Source organism: Nerophis lumbriciformis, linkage group LG15 (genome assembly GCF_033978685.3).
Source record: "Nerophis lumbriciformis linkage group LG15, RoL_Nlum_v2.1, whole genome shotgun sequence".
NCBI classification, from domain to species: domain Eukaryota; kingdom Metazoa; phylum Chordata; class Actinopteri; order Syngnathiformes; family Syngnathidae; genus Nerophis; species Nerophis lumbriciformis.
Genome location: NC_084562.2, coordinates 36175132 through 36187891, shown reverse-complemented (window position 1 = coordinate 36187891; position 12760 = coordinate 36175132). Strand labels below are relative to the sequence as shown.

The 12760-nt window shown below is 40.8% G+C and overlaps 1 protein-coding gene and 2 non-coding genes across 4 annotated transcripts; all 3 read right to left on the bottom strand.

The window, feature by feature from the left end:
- Positions 1-2919: 2919 nt before the first annotated feature.
- On the bottom strand, positions 2920-8738 carry rpl12 (ribosomal protein L12). Of its 2 annotated transcripts, none has more exons than XM_061975146.1 (6): positions 8581-8738; positions 6299-6372; positions 3706-3804; positions 3511-3592; positions 3357-3443; positions 2920-3067 (listed from the first exon to the last, which is right to left on the bottom strand). In XM_061975146.1, the coding sequence occupies exons 1-6, from the start codon at positions 8615-8617 to the stop codon at positions 2949-2951; spliced, it is 498 nt and encodes a 165-aa protein (XP_061831130.1). In that variant the 5' UTR covers positions 8618-8738; the 3' UTR covers positions 2920-2948. The 2 variants fall into 2 exon arrangements, with proteins under 2 accessions (XP_061831130.1, XP_061831131.1); XM_061975147.1 differs by having other exon boundaries at positions 8483-8631.
- Positions 3148-3277, bottom strand: LOC133616263 (small nucleolar RNA SNORA65). Its single transcript, XR_009816836.1, has one exon. It is a non-coding gene; the product is annotated as a small nucleolar RNA SNORA65 (small nucleolar RNA).
- Positions 6131-6257, bottom strand: LOC133616264 (small nucleolar RNA SNORA65). The gene has a single exon (XR_009816837.1). It is a non-coding gene; the product is annotated as a small nucleolar RNA SNORA65 (small nucleolar RNA).
- Positions 8739-12760: the final 4022 nt, after the last annotated feature.

The window sequence follows — 12760 nt, the reverse complement described above, 5'->3', positions numbered from 1 at the left end:
AACAAATTTTATAGACAAATTATACTATTTGTGGTCACGGTGGCGAGTGGGCGCGAAATCTTTTCTTCTTCCTAGGGACAGAAAATATTTGAGAAGCACTGATACTGTATATGTTCAAATATTTGAAGAAAACATTGGCTTTGTGTTGTAGTTTACAATTTTAGTAGTTATCACTATATATATATATACAGGTAAAAGCCAGTAAATTAGAATATTTTGAAAAACTTGATTTATTTCAGTAATTGCATTCAAAAGGTGTAACTTGTACATTATATTTATTCATTGCACACAGACTGATGCATTCAAATGTTTATTTCATTTAATTTTGATGATTTGAAGTGGCAACAAATGAAAATCCAAAATTCCGTGTGTCACAAAATTAGAATATTATTTAAGGCTAATACAAAAAAGGGATTTTTAGAAATGTTGGCCAACTGAAAAGTATGAAAATGAAAAATATGAGCATGTACAATACTCAATACTTGGTTGGAGCTCCTTTTGCCTCAATTACTGCGTTAATGCGGCGTGGCATGGAGTCGATGAGTTTCTGGCACTGCTCAGGTGTTATGAGAGCCCAGGTTGCTCTGATAGTGGCCTTCAACTCTTCTGCGTTTTTGGGTCTGGCATTCTGCATCTTCCTTTTCACAATACCCCACAGATTTTCTATGGGGCTAAGGTCAGGGGAGTTGGCGGGCCAATTTAGAACAGAAATACCATGGTCCGTAAACCAGGCACGGGTAGATTTTGCGCTGTGTGCAGGCGCCAAGTCCTGTTGGAACTTGAAATCTCCATCTCCATAGAGCAGGTCAGCAGCAGGAAACATGAAGTGCTCTAAAACTTGCTGGTAGACGGCTGCGTTGACCCTGGATCTCAGGAAACAGAATGGACCGACACCAGCAGATGACATGGCACCCCAAACCATCACTGATGGTGGAAACTTTACACTAGACTTCAGGCAACGTGGATCCTGTGCCTCTCCTGTCTTCCTCCAGACTCTGGGACCTCGATTTCCAAAGGAAATGCAAAATTTCCATGGTTGGGTGATGGTTTGGGGTGCCATGTCATCTGCTGGTGTCGGTCCACTCTGTTTCCTGAGATCCAGGGTCAACGCAGCCGTCTACCAGCAAGTTTTAGAGCACTTCATGCTTCCTGCTGCTGACCTGCTCTATGGAGATGGAGATTTCAAGTTCCAACAGGACTTGGCGCCTGCACACAGCGCAAAATCTACCCGTGCCTGGTTTACGGACCATGGTGTTTCTGTTCTAAATTGGCCCGCCAACTCCCCTGACCTTAGCCCCATAGAAAATCTGTGGGGTATTGTGAAAAGGAAGATGCAGAATGCCAGACCCAAAAACGCAGAAGAGTTGAAGGCCACTATCAGAGCAACCTGGGCTCTCATAACACCTGAGCAGTGCCAGAAACTCATCGACTCCATGCCACGCCGCATTAACGCAGTAATTGAGGCAAAAGGAGCTCCAACCAAGTATTGAGTATTGTACATGCTCATATTTTTCATTTTCATACTTTTCAGTTGGCCAAGATTTCTAAAAATCCCTTTTTTGTATTAGCCTTAAGTAATATTCTAATTTTGTGACACACGGAATTTTGGATTTTCATTTGTTGCCACTTCAAATCATCAAAATTAAATGAAATAAACATTTGAATGCATCAGTCTGTGTGCAATGAATAAATATAATGTACAAGTTACACCTTTTGAATGCAATTACTGAAATAAATCAAGTTTTTCAAAATATTCTAATTTACTGGCTTTTACCTGTATGTATATATATATATATATATATATATATATACATCAATTTTTCTCCTGCTTGTCCTCATTTGACATTTATTTTGTTGACCACTGACTGAAGAAATAAACTAATAAAACTAAACGTTGGCCGAGGCAGGTTACACTCCGGTTGCCAGCCACTCAGACATATGGACAATTTAAAGTAACATATTTTTCAGAATGTAGAGTACTAGGAGAAAACCCACATGAGAACATGCAAACTTCACAGTGAAGACCAAATGGATTCCAAACTATGGTGTAATATCGTAAATTCCCATCTGTTGGAACCCAAGCCTTTTGTCCCCCAAGCCAAAGAAAAAGTAAGCGTGAAATGTGCAAATAAGTTAAATCACTATCCTAACATATCAGGTGTGAATTGTGGCCAAAACCTGTCCCTATGGGTGCAGTAGTTCACAATAGAAGATACCTACCGGTACACCCACACCAGAAGCTTGAAGTTTGTAGAAATGTGGTACACTTTGACATGAAGTCAAATGTTTTAGCCTCACTTATTTTAACAATCCCAACAGGCCACAAATGCTCGAGTGGTTGAAATGTACTGAAATCAGTTAATTCACAAACTAAAATGACCTAACGCTGTAGAAAAAGGTATAGGGTGCTAGAACAAATTCAATACATTGAACGGTGGCATTAACTCAGGTAAAAATTCAGGGAAGCAAGATTACAAGTGCAGGAAAACAATATCGGTTTAGCGTTAAGGGGCGCCTTGTCCAGGGTGTACACCCCCTCCCGCCCAAATGCAGCGGAGAGGCTCCAGCGACCTCGAAAGGGACTAGCAGAAGAAAATGGATGGATGGCATTAGGCCAGTGGTTCTTAACCTTGGATACCGAACCCCACCACTTTCTTAAGCGCATTCATTTTTTTTTTACTGGTGCACAAAATGAACCGTGCATTAACGTCACCTTGTTCAAAGAACAAAACCAACAGTGCATGAACTCACAACAAATTACACACCCGCAAATCAGATGGAAAATTAGAAGGAACAAGTTTTTATTTACACGATGAGTCAGGTGATTCTAGATCTCCGTGTCGCTCACCGAACCCCTAGGGTTCGATCGAACCCTAGGGGTTCCTTACAACTGTTGGCTTAAAAACAAAAGACAAGTGATTGTTTCACCCAATATTTTATTGGTGCATTTAATCAGATGGGCACTCTATTTTTCCACTGTTAATGTCGTCGATGACATCATGGGGAGGACGACCATCAATGGTACAGCCGACAGACTGAGCTGTACCCAGGATTTCTTTGATGGTTCCTGGCAAAAAAAAAAACAATCCAATTACTTTTTTTCCCCAAACACCATTTAACAGGTCTAAGTAAATAACATTCTACTGATAATGTTCCAGACTTTGCGGCACAAAGTTGTTCATTATGTTTGAGCAGCTCTGTTTCCTAAAGCTGGGTCAATCTGAGCCTCCACTGGATTACACTCATGTCACACGGAACAGACAGGCATAGTGGCGGGAGGCTCAAGAGCAACAAACCCAATAATCATTCACGCACATATGCCATTTTGCTGCCAGTCCAAATGTATTTGTTCTTACCGGACATCTCTCTTGAAATGGAGCGAGGCCTCATGACACGGGCAATCCCCAAAATATCATCAAACGTCACACTTCCACTGTGCTTGACTGAAAAAGACAAAATGTGTTCTTACATGCTTACCGAAAGGCTAGTTTTGTTTGCATAGTCACTCACTGTTTTTGACCTTCTTCCTGTCACGGGGGGGCTCCTTCAGAGCCTTGATGATCAGTGCCGATGCAGAAGGCACCACCTCAACCTAAAAATAATCATGAGCACCAAGCCAGCGGTCACACCTCAGTGTTTGGTCTTTGATAAGAAGAATTCAGTCAATTGTATGCCTAAATATGGAGAAGGCTGAAGAGCTCATACCACTGCCTGTCTGTTCTGGATAACCAACTTCACAGTGATCCTCAGACCCTTCCAGTCACCAGTAGCCTTGGCAATATCGTCACCAACTTTCTTGGGAGACTAGAAGATGAAAAGGGATAACTTAATCAGTTAAGGACCTCTGCAACAATGACATTTTTTTGATTAAACTTTGAGAAAATAGGACAAAGAGATATTTTTGGAGTGATCCGAATTCTGAAGTGACGGACGAATGCCCAAATATTTTTTCCATGTTAAATAATGTAATAAACTGTTCCATATTGCAGATCTAGTGCAGAGAGAGGGAAGAGAGGACACGCTATGGTAGCCCCGTCACCAAGACAGCTTGAATGTGAAGTTGTGAAAGAACACACGCTACAACTGAAGTCTGAGGAGACAGAAATTTAGCAAGTAGATTAACAAATCAGGATAAATAGGGTTTCCCCTGGATTGCAGAGATACCTGTGGTGATGGGGGCGTGGCCACTACAACATCACAATTTGCTGTATAATTTTATTTAATATGGCTCAACTTGATTACTTCCGTGCCTTAATGTCCTTGACGAAAAAGGCAAGGTACGGCGAGAACAACGTCACTTGCCCTGTGCTGCAGCTCCAGTTGACTGTCTCTCCTTAAAAGCTGCCACAGTCCCTTTTATTTGCACATTTTGTAGCTTGCTGTCTGCAAGTATATCTTGGCTACAAGTTATGTCCACATCACAGCCAACACTCAATGGCATGCATCTTGTTTACATCCGGTTAAGTTGATCAAAGTTTTTTTTCCCCGGTGGCAGAGTTTACTCTGCATCACTTGTCATTAGTGTGCATATACAGGTAAAAGCCAGTAAATTAGAATATTTTGAAAAACTTGATTTATTTCAGTAATTGCATTCAAAAGGTGTAACTTGTACATTATATTTGTTCATTGCACACAGACTGATGCATTCAAATGTTTATTTCATTTAATTTTGATGATTTGAAGTGGCAACAAATGAAAATCCAAAATTCCGTGTGTCACAAAATTAGAATATTACTTAAGGCTAATACAAAAAAGGGATTTTTAGAAATGTTGGCCAACTGAAAAGTATGAAAATACTCAATACTTGGTTGGAGCTCCTTTTGCCTCAATTACTGCGTTAATGCGGCGTGGCATGGAGTCAATGAGTTTCTGGCACTGCTCAGGTGTTATGAGAGCCCAGGTTGCTCTGATAGTGGCCTTCAACTCTTCTGCGTTTTTGGGTCTGGCATTCTGCATCTTCCTTTTCACAATACCCCACAGATTTTCTATGGGGCTAAGGTCAGGGGAGTTGGCGGGCCAATTTAGAACAGAAATACCATGGTCCGTAAACCAGGCACGGGTAGATTTTGCGCTGTGTGCAGGCGCCAAGTCCTGTTGGAACTTGAAATCTCCATCTCCATAGAGCAGGTCAGCAGCAGGAAGCATGAAGTGCTCTAAAACTTGCTGGTAGACGGCTGCGTTGACCCTGGATCTCAGGAAACAGAGTGGACCGACACCAGCAGATGACATGGCACCCCAAACCATCACCCAGCCATGCAAATTTTGCATTTCCTTTGGAAATCGAGGTCCCAGAGTCTGGAGGAAGACAGGACAGGCACAGGATCCACGTTGCCTGAAGTCTAGTGTAAAGTTTCCACCATCAGTGATGGTTTGGGGTGCCATGTCATCTGCTGGTGTCGGTCCACTCTGTTTCCTGAGATCCAGGGTCAACGCAGCCGTCTACCAGCAAGTTTTAGAGCACTTCATGCTTCCTGCTGCTGACCTGCTCTATGGAGATGGAGATTTCAAGTTCCAACAGGACTTGGCGCCTGCACACAGCGCAAAATCTACCCGTGCCTGGTTTACGGACCATGGTATTTCTGTTCTAAATTGGCCCGCCAACTCCCCTGACCTTAGCCCCATAGAAAATCTGTGGGGTATTGTGAAAAGGAAGATGCAGAATGCCAGACCCAAAAACGCAGAAGAGTTGAAGGCCACTATCAGAGCAACCTGGGCTCTCATAACACCTGAGCAGTGCCAGAAACTCATCGACTCCATGCCACGCCGCATTAACGCAGTAATTGAGGCAAAAGGAGCTCCAACCAAGTATTGTACATGCTCATATTTTTCATTTTCATACTTTTCAGTTGGCCAACATTTCTAAAAATCCCTTTTTTGTATTAGCCTTAAGTAATATTCTAATTTTGTGACACACGGAATTTTGGATTTTCATTTGTTGCCACTTCAAATCATCAAAATTAAATGAAATAAACATTTGAATGCATCAGTCTGTGTGCAATGAATAAATATAATGTACAAGTTACACCTTTTGAATGCAATTACTGAAATAAATCAAGTTTTTCAAAATATTCTAATTTACTGGCTTTTACCTGTATACTTAACAGGTAAAAAGACGTTTTCATTTTACTAATAATGTTCCTGACTTTACGGCACAGAGTTGCCCACTTGTTTGGGCAGTTCCGTTTCCTAAAAGCTGGGTCACTCTGAGCCTCCACTGGATTATAGTCAGTCATGTTGAAGACTGCCATAGTGGCGGGAGGCTGCTTTGTTCAGTTATACAATTAAAAAAAAAACTCACCAGGCCCAGGGGTCCAATTTTGGGGGCCAGGGCAGAGGTGGCACCAACTTCTCCTCCAGTGCATCTCATGTACACTGCAAGACAAAGAAACATGCACACTTGTATTAACACAGCATTGTAAATGGCAGTAGGATGTTAATATACAATCAATTTGTCCCATCCTTTATAGTTTATAGCACGATCATGAGTATCACCAATTCTCAAACAGCATCTGGTTTGTTCCATGAATAGTTTCATGTTGTTTTGCATTGTATCTATTAAAGAAAGCTATGACACATTGACCGTTTCAACCTTTAACAAAAAGTATCAAAATATCCTATATTTAATGTAACAAAGAAATTAACAGTAAAATAATATATGCTGAACTCTTATCAGCAACACAACATTACGATGTGACCAATGTAACAAATTAATCAGGCAAATAGTATTCAATACAGCCAGAGGTGGGTAGTAACGCGCTACATTTACTCCGTTACATCTACTTGAGTAACTTTTGGGATAAATTGAACTTCTAAGAGTAGTTTTAATGCAACTTACTTTTACTTGAGTATATTTATAGAGAAGAAACGCTACTTTTACTCCGCTACTTTTATCTACATTCAGCTCGCTACTCGCTACTAATTTTTATCGATCTGTTAATGCACGCTTTGTTTGTTTTGGTCTGTCAGACAGACCTTCAAAGTGCCTGCGTTACTGGTGACGTTTCACTCCGTTCCACCAATAAAATGCAGTCACTAGTGACGTTTCACTCCGTTCCACCAATCAGATGCAGTCACTGGTGACGTTGGACCAATCAAACAGAGCCAGGCGGTCACATGACCTGACTTAAACAAGTTGAAAAACTTATTGGGGTGTTACCATTTAGTGGTCAATTGTACGGAATATATACTGTACTGTGCAATCTACTAATAAAAGTTTCAATCAATCAATCAAAAGTGTGAAGGAAAAAAGACCCTTTTTTATTTCAAACGTACGTCACAAGCCTAAAGACTGACTGCACAGTTCCTGTCTTCACAATAAAAGTGCCGCTCCATCGCGCCTGCGCTTTCAAAACAAGAGTCTCCGAAAGCCAGCGCAAACAAGCTACGGAGTTTGCCGCCAATGTATTTCTTGTAAAGTGTATAAAAACGAATATGGAAGCTGGACAGATAAGATGCCAAAAACCAACCACTTTCATGTGGTATTAGACAGAAAGGAGGAACTTTTTTTCTCCTGCATTTGAAAACGTGGACGTTAAGCACTGCTGTCTGATTACAATCAATGCAAGTCATCAGAATCAGGTAATACACCAACTTATATTCTTGTCAACATGAAAGAAAGGAATCTATATGTGTTAAACATGCATGTATATTCATTAAAACACCTTTAACATGTAAACAAAAACGGCAAAATAAATAAATATAAATGATATACTGTATATATCAATGTATGTGTATATATGTATATGTATATATATATATATATGGCCCTGCGATGAGGTGGCGACTTGTCCAGGGTGTACCCCGCCTTCCGCCCGATTGTAGCTGAGATAGGCTCCAGCGCCCCCCGCCACCCCAAAGGGAATAAGCGGTAGAAAATGGATGGATGGATGGATATATATATATATATATATATGATATGTGTGTGTATGTTACTCATCAGTTACTCAGTACTTGAGTAGTTTTTTCACAACATACTTTTTACTTTTACTCAAGTAAATATTTGGGTGACTACTCATAACTTTTACTTCAGTAATAAATCTCTAAAGTAACAGTACTCTTACTTGAGTACAATTTCTGGCTACTCTACCCACCTCTGAATACAGCTTAAAATGATGAATTTACTTTCTCAAAATAGGCAGGGCACACCGATTACCATACGATGGACCGAAAACGGGCCTGTGTCGTACTGAGAATGATGACTTTTACTGTCCCGCTTCTTGTTCAGGACACACTTTTAAACTGCGTAAGTAGCTCTTTTATGTACACGTTTTCGTTACTCAACGTTAACAGGTCCACATGTCCCCTAACTCAGAGGGGAAAAGTAATCTCATTAGCTAATGATTAGCCGCTAGCATGTGTCAACCACGTGTCATTCATCCTATGCGTTAAATATTGCTACAACAACGCTGGCTCAGCCGCCACTAAACATATCAAACGCGAACATATATCGGCGTTTTCATCACATTTGAGACCCAAATATTACCGTTGCAAACCCGCCGTGGTGAGGCCAACACAGAGCGACGCCATCTTGACTGTCTCGAAAGCGCCTGCTTTAAGTACCACTTGACAGTATAAACATACCAATTTTAACCTCGTTGGGATCGAATTTGGGAGGCATGTTGTTCAGCTGGAGGTTGAGCGCTGTTCAGTTTGGTTGGTGATGGTGTCGGATGAACCCGGTTTGGGACGACCGATTACTGTTGCACCGTCACCGCTAGAGTGGAAAAGAAAGGACAGAATGTAGGGAAATCCTTTTTATATACTAGCACCAAATATCGCGAGATGTGTCGTCATCGTGTATGGGTGGAGCCAAGTTGCTTCCATTATTCTATTATCTATTACATTCAATAAATAATCTTTGCTTGAATTTTCAACCTTTTTTCAAAGTGGAAAAAAATAAATATGTATATACAGGTAAAAGCCAGTAAATTAGAATATTTTGAAAAACTTGATTTATTTCAGTAATTGCATTCAAAATGTGTAACTTGTACATTATATTTATTCATTGCACACAGACTGATGCATTCAAATGTTTATTTCATTTAATTTTGATGATTTGAAGTGGCAACAAATGAAAATCCAAAATTCCGTGTGTCACAAAATTAGAATTTTACTTAAGGCTAATACAAAAAAGGGATTTTTAGAAATGTTGGCCAACTGAAAAGTATGAAAATGAAAAATATGAGCATGTACAATACTCAATACTTGGTTGGAGCTCCTTTTGCCTCAATTACTGCGTTAATGCGGCGTGGCATGGAGTCGATGAGTTTCTGGCACTGCTCAGGTGTTATGAGAGCCCAGGTTGCTCTGATAGTGGCCTTCAACTCTTCTGCGTTTTTGGGTCTGGCATTCTGCATCTTCCTTTTCACAATACCCCACAGATTTTCTATGGGACTAAGGTCAGGGGAGTTGGCGGGCCAATTTAGAACAGAAATACCATGGTCCGTAAACCAGGCACGGGTAGATTTTGCGCTGTGTGCAGGCGCCAAGTCCTGTTGGAACTTGAAATCTCCATCTCCATAGAGCAGGTCAGCAGCAGGAAGCATGAAGTGCTCTAAAACTTGCTGGTAGACGGCTGCGTTGACCCTGGATCTCAGGAAACAGAGTGGACCGACACCAGCAGATGACATGGCACCCCAAAACATCACTGATGGTGGAAACTTTACACTAGACTTCAGGCAACGTGGATCCTGTGCCTCTCCTGTCTTCCTCCAGACTCTGGGACCTCGATTTCCAAAGGAAATGCAACATTTGTATGGTTGGGTGATGGTTTGGGGTGCCATGTCATCTGCTGGTGTCGGTCCACTCTGTTTCCTGAGATCCAGGGTCAACGCAGCCGTCTACCAGCAAGTTTTAGAGCACTTCATGCTTCCTGCTGCTGACCTGCTCTATGGAGATGGAGATTTCAAGTTCCAACAGGACTTGGCGCCTGCACACAGCGCAAAATCTACCCGTGCCTGGTTTACGGACCATGGTATTTCTGTTCTAAATTGGCCCGCCAACTCCCCTGACCTTAGCCCCATAGAAAATCTGTGGGGTATTGTGAAAAGGAAGATGCAGAATGCCAGACCCAAAAACGCAGAAGAGTTGAAGGCCACTATCAGAGCAACCTGGGCTCTCATAACACCTGAGCAGTGCCAGAAACTCATCGACTCCATGCCACGCCGCATTAACGCAGTAATTGAGGCAAAAGGAGCTCCAACCAAGTATTGAGTATTGTACATGCTCATATTTTTCATTTTCATACTTTTCAGTTGGCCAACATTTCTAAAAATCCCTTTTTTGTATTAGCCTTAAGTAATATTCTAATTTTGTGACACACGGAATTTTGGATTTTCATTTGTTGCCACTTCAAATCATCAAAATTAAATGAAATAAACATTTGAATGCATCAGTCTGTGTGCAATGAATAAATATAATGTACAAGTTACACATTTTGAATGCAATTACTGAAATAAATCAAGTTTTTCAAAATATTCTAATTTACTGGCTTTTACCTGTATATATGAATACTATTATAACTATTATAATATTTTTTTTTGAACTGAGAAAACCCTGTTTGGTTGAAAATAAAAATGTATAACACACTGATGACACCCAACTCTACATGCACCTAAAGCTGACCAACACGCCGGATTGTAGTCAGCTGGAGGCGTGTCTTAATGAAATTAAACAATGGATGTCCGCTAACTTCTTGCAACTCAACACTAAGAAAACGGAAATGCTGATTATCGGTCCTGCTAAACACCGACATTTATTTAATAATACCACCTTAACATTTGACAACCAAACAATTACACAAAGCGACTCAGTAAAGAATCTGGGTATTATCTTCGACCCAACTCTCTCCTTTGAGTCACACATTAAGAGTGTTACTAAAACGGCCTTCTTTCATCTCCGTAATATCGCTAAAATTCGTTCCATTTTGTCCACTAGCGACGCTGAGATCATTATTCATGCGTTCGTTACGTCTCGTCTCGACTACTGTAACGTATTATTTTCGGGTCTCCCTATGTCTAGCATTAAAAGATTACAGTTGGTACAAAATGCGGCTGCTATATATAGACTTTTGACAAGAACAAGAAAGTTTGATCATATTACGCCTATACTGGCTCACCTGCACTGGCTTCCTGTGCACTTAAGATGTGACTTTAAGGTTTTACTACTTACGTATAAAATACTACACGGTCTAGCTCCAGCCTATCTTGTCGATTGTATTGTACCATATGTCCCGGCAAGAAATCTGCGTTCAAAGAACTCCGGCTTATTAGTGATTCCCAGAGCCCAAAAAAAGTCTGCGGGCTGTAGAGCGTTTTCTATTCGGGCTCCAGTACTATGGAATGCCCTCCCGGTAACAGTTAGAGATGCTACCTCAGTAGAAACATTTAAGTCCCATCTCAAAACTCATTTGTATACTCTAGCCTTTGAATAGCCCCCCTTTTTTAGACCAGTTGATCTGCCGTTTCTTTTCTTTTCTCCTCTGCTCCCCTCTATCCCTTGTGGGGAGACACACAGATCCGGTGGCCATGGATGGGGTGCTGGCTGTCCGGGGTCGGGACCCGGGGTGGACCGCTCGCCTGTATATCGGTTGGGAACATCTCTGCGCTGCTGACCCGTGTCCGCTCGGGATGGTTTCCTGCTGACCCCACTATGGACTGGACTCTTACTGTTATGCTGGATCCACTATGGACTGGACTCTCACAATATTATGTTAGACCCACTCGACATCCATTGCATTCGGTCTCCCTAGAGGGGGGGGGGGGGGGGGTTACCCACATATGCGGTCCTCTCCAAGGTTTCTCATAGTCATTCACATCGACGTCCCACTGGGGTGAGTTTTTCCTTGCCCTTATGTGGGCTATACCGAGGATGTCGTTGTGGCTTGTGCAGCCCTTTGAGACACTTGTGATTTAGGGCTATATAAATAAACATTGATTGATTGATAACACAGCACTGCAACATTACAGTACAATCAGATTTATATTATGTCCATTGCTAACCTGCAGTGGTCTTGATCAAAACATGAGGAAATACCTTTACATATTAAATATATGAAGTCAATTTAACATTGAAAAATGTTTGTGTATCGATCAATCATCCCTAAAACAATAAAAAATAAATAAATAAATAAAATAATAATTAAAAAAAATAAATATATATATATACATAGTGTTGGGTTAGTTACTGAAAACCAGTAACTAGTTACAGTTACTAGTTACTTTATTTAAAAAGTAACTCAGTTACTTACACCAAAAAGTAATGCGTTACTGTGAAAAGTAACTATTTAATTACTTATATATTTTTTTTATGTTTTAATTTTTTTTAAGGCCCCCTTTAATGCCCTTTTAGTCTTCATTTCAGTACTGTTATTGCACTGGAGAATAATACAATCTGTTGATCAACTTGACATGCATTTGCATCACTGAACTTTGCTAAGCCATGTGGTCTACATACAACACACAAACACAAAGATATGTTTCAAAGGGCCAATTTGTTTCAGGCCAGAACAAATTGACAAAACTATTTTAAATAGCTGCAACATAACAGACATAAGTAACAAACAGCATAATAACAACATACTGTAGCTGTAAACCAAGGAAGGCACAAACTACATACACAATGCCTAACCAGGCGTTTTTTCTCTCTCAAGAAATTCTAAAATAAAATCATGTCTTCAGTGAAGCCCAGAACACTCTACACATTTCCCCAGTTTTAGTTTAGAGATAAGGAAAGATTGGCCTGGCACACTAGCATCCCTCTT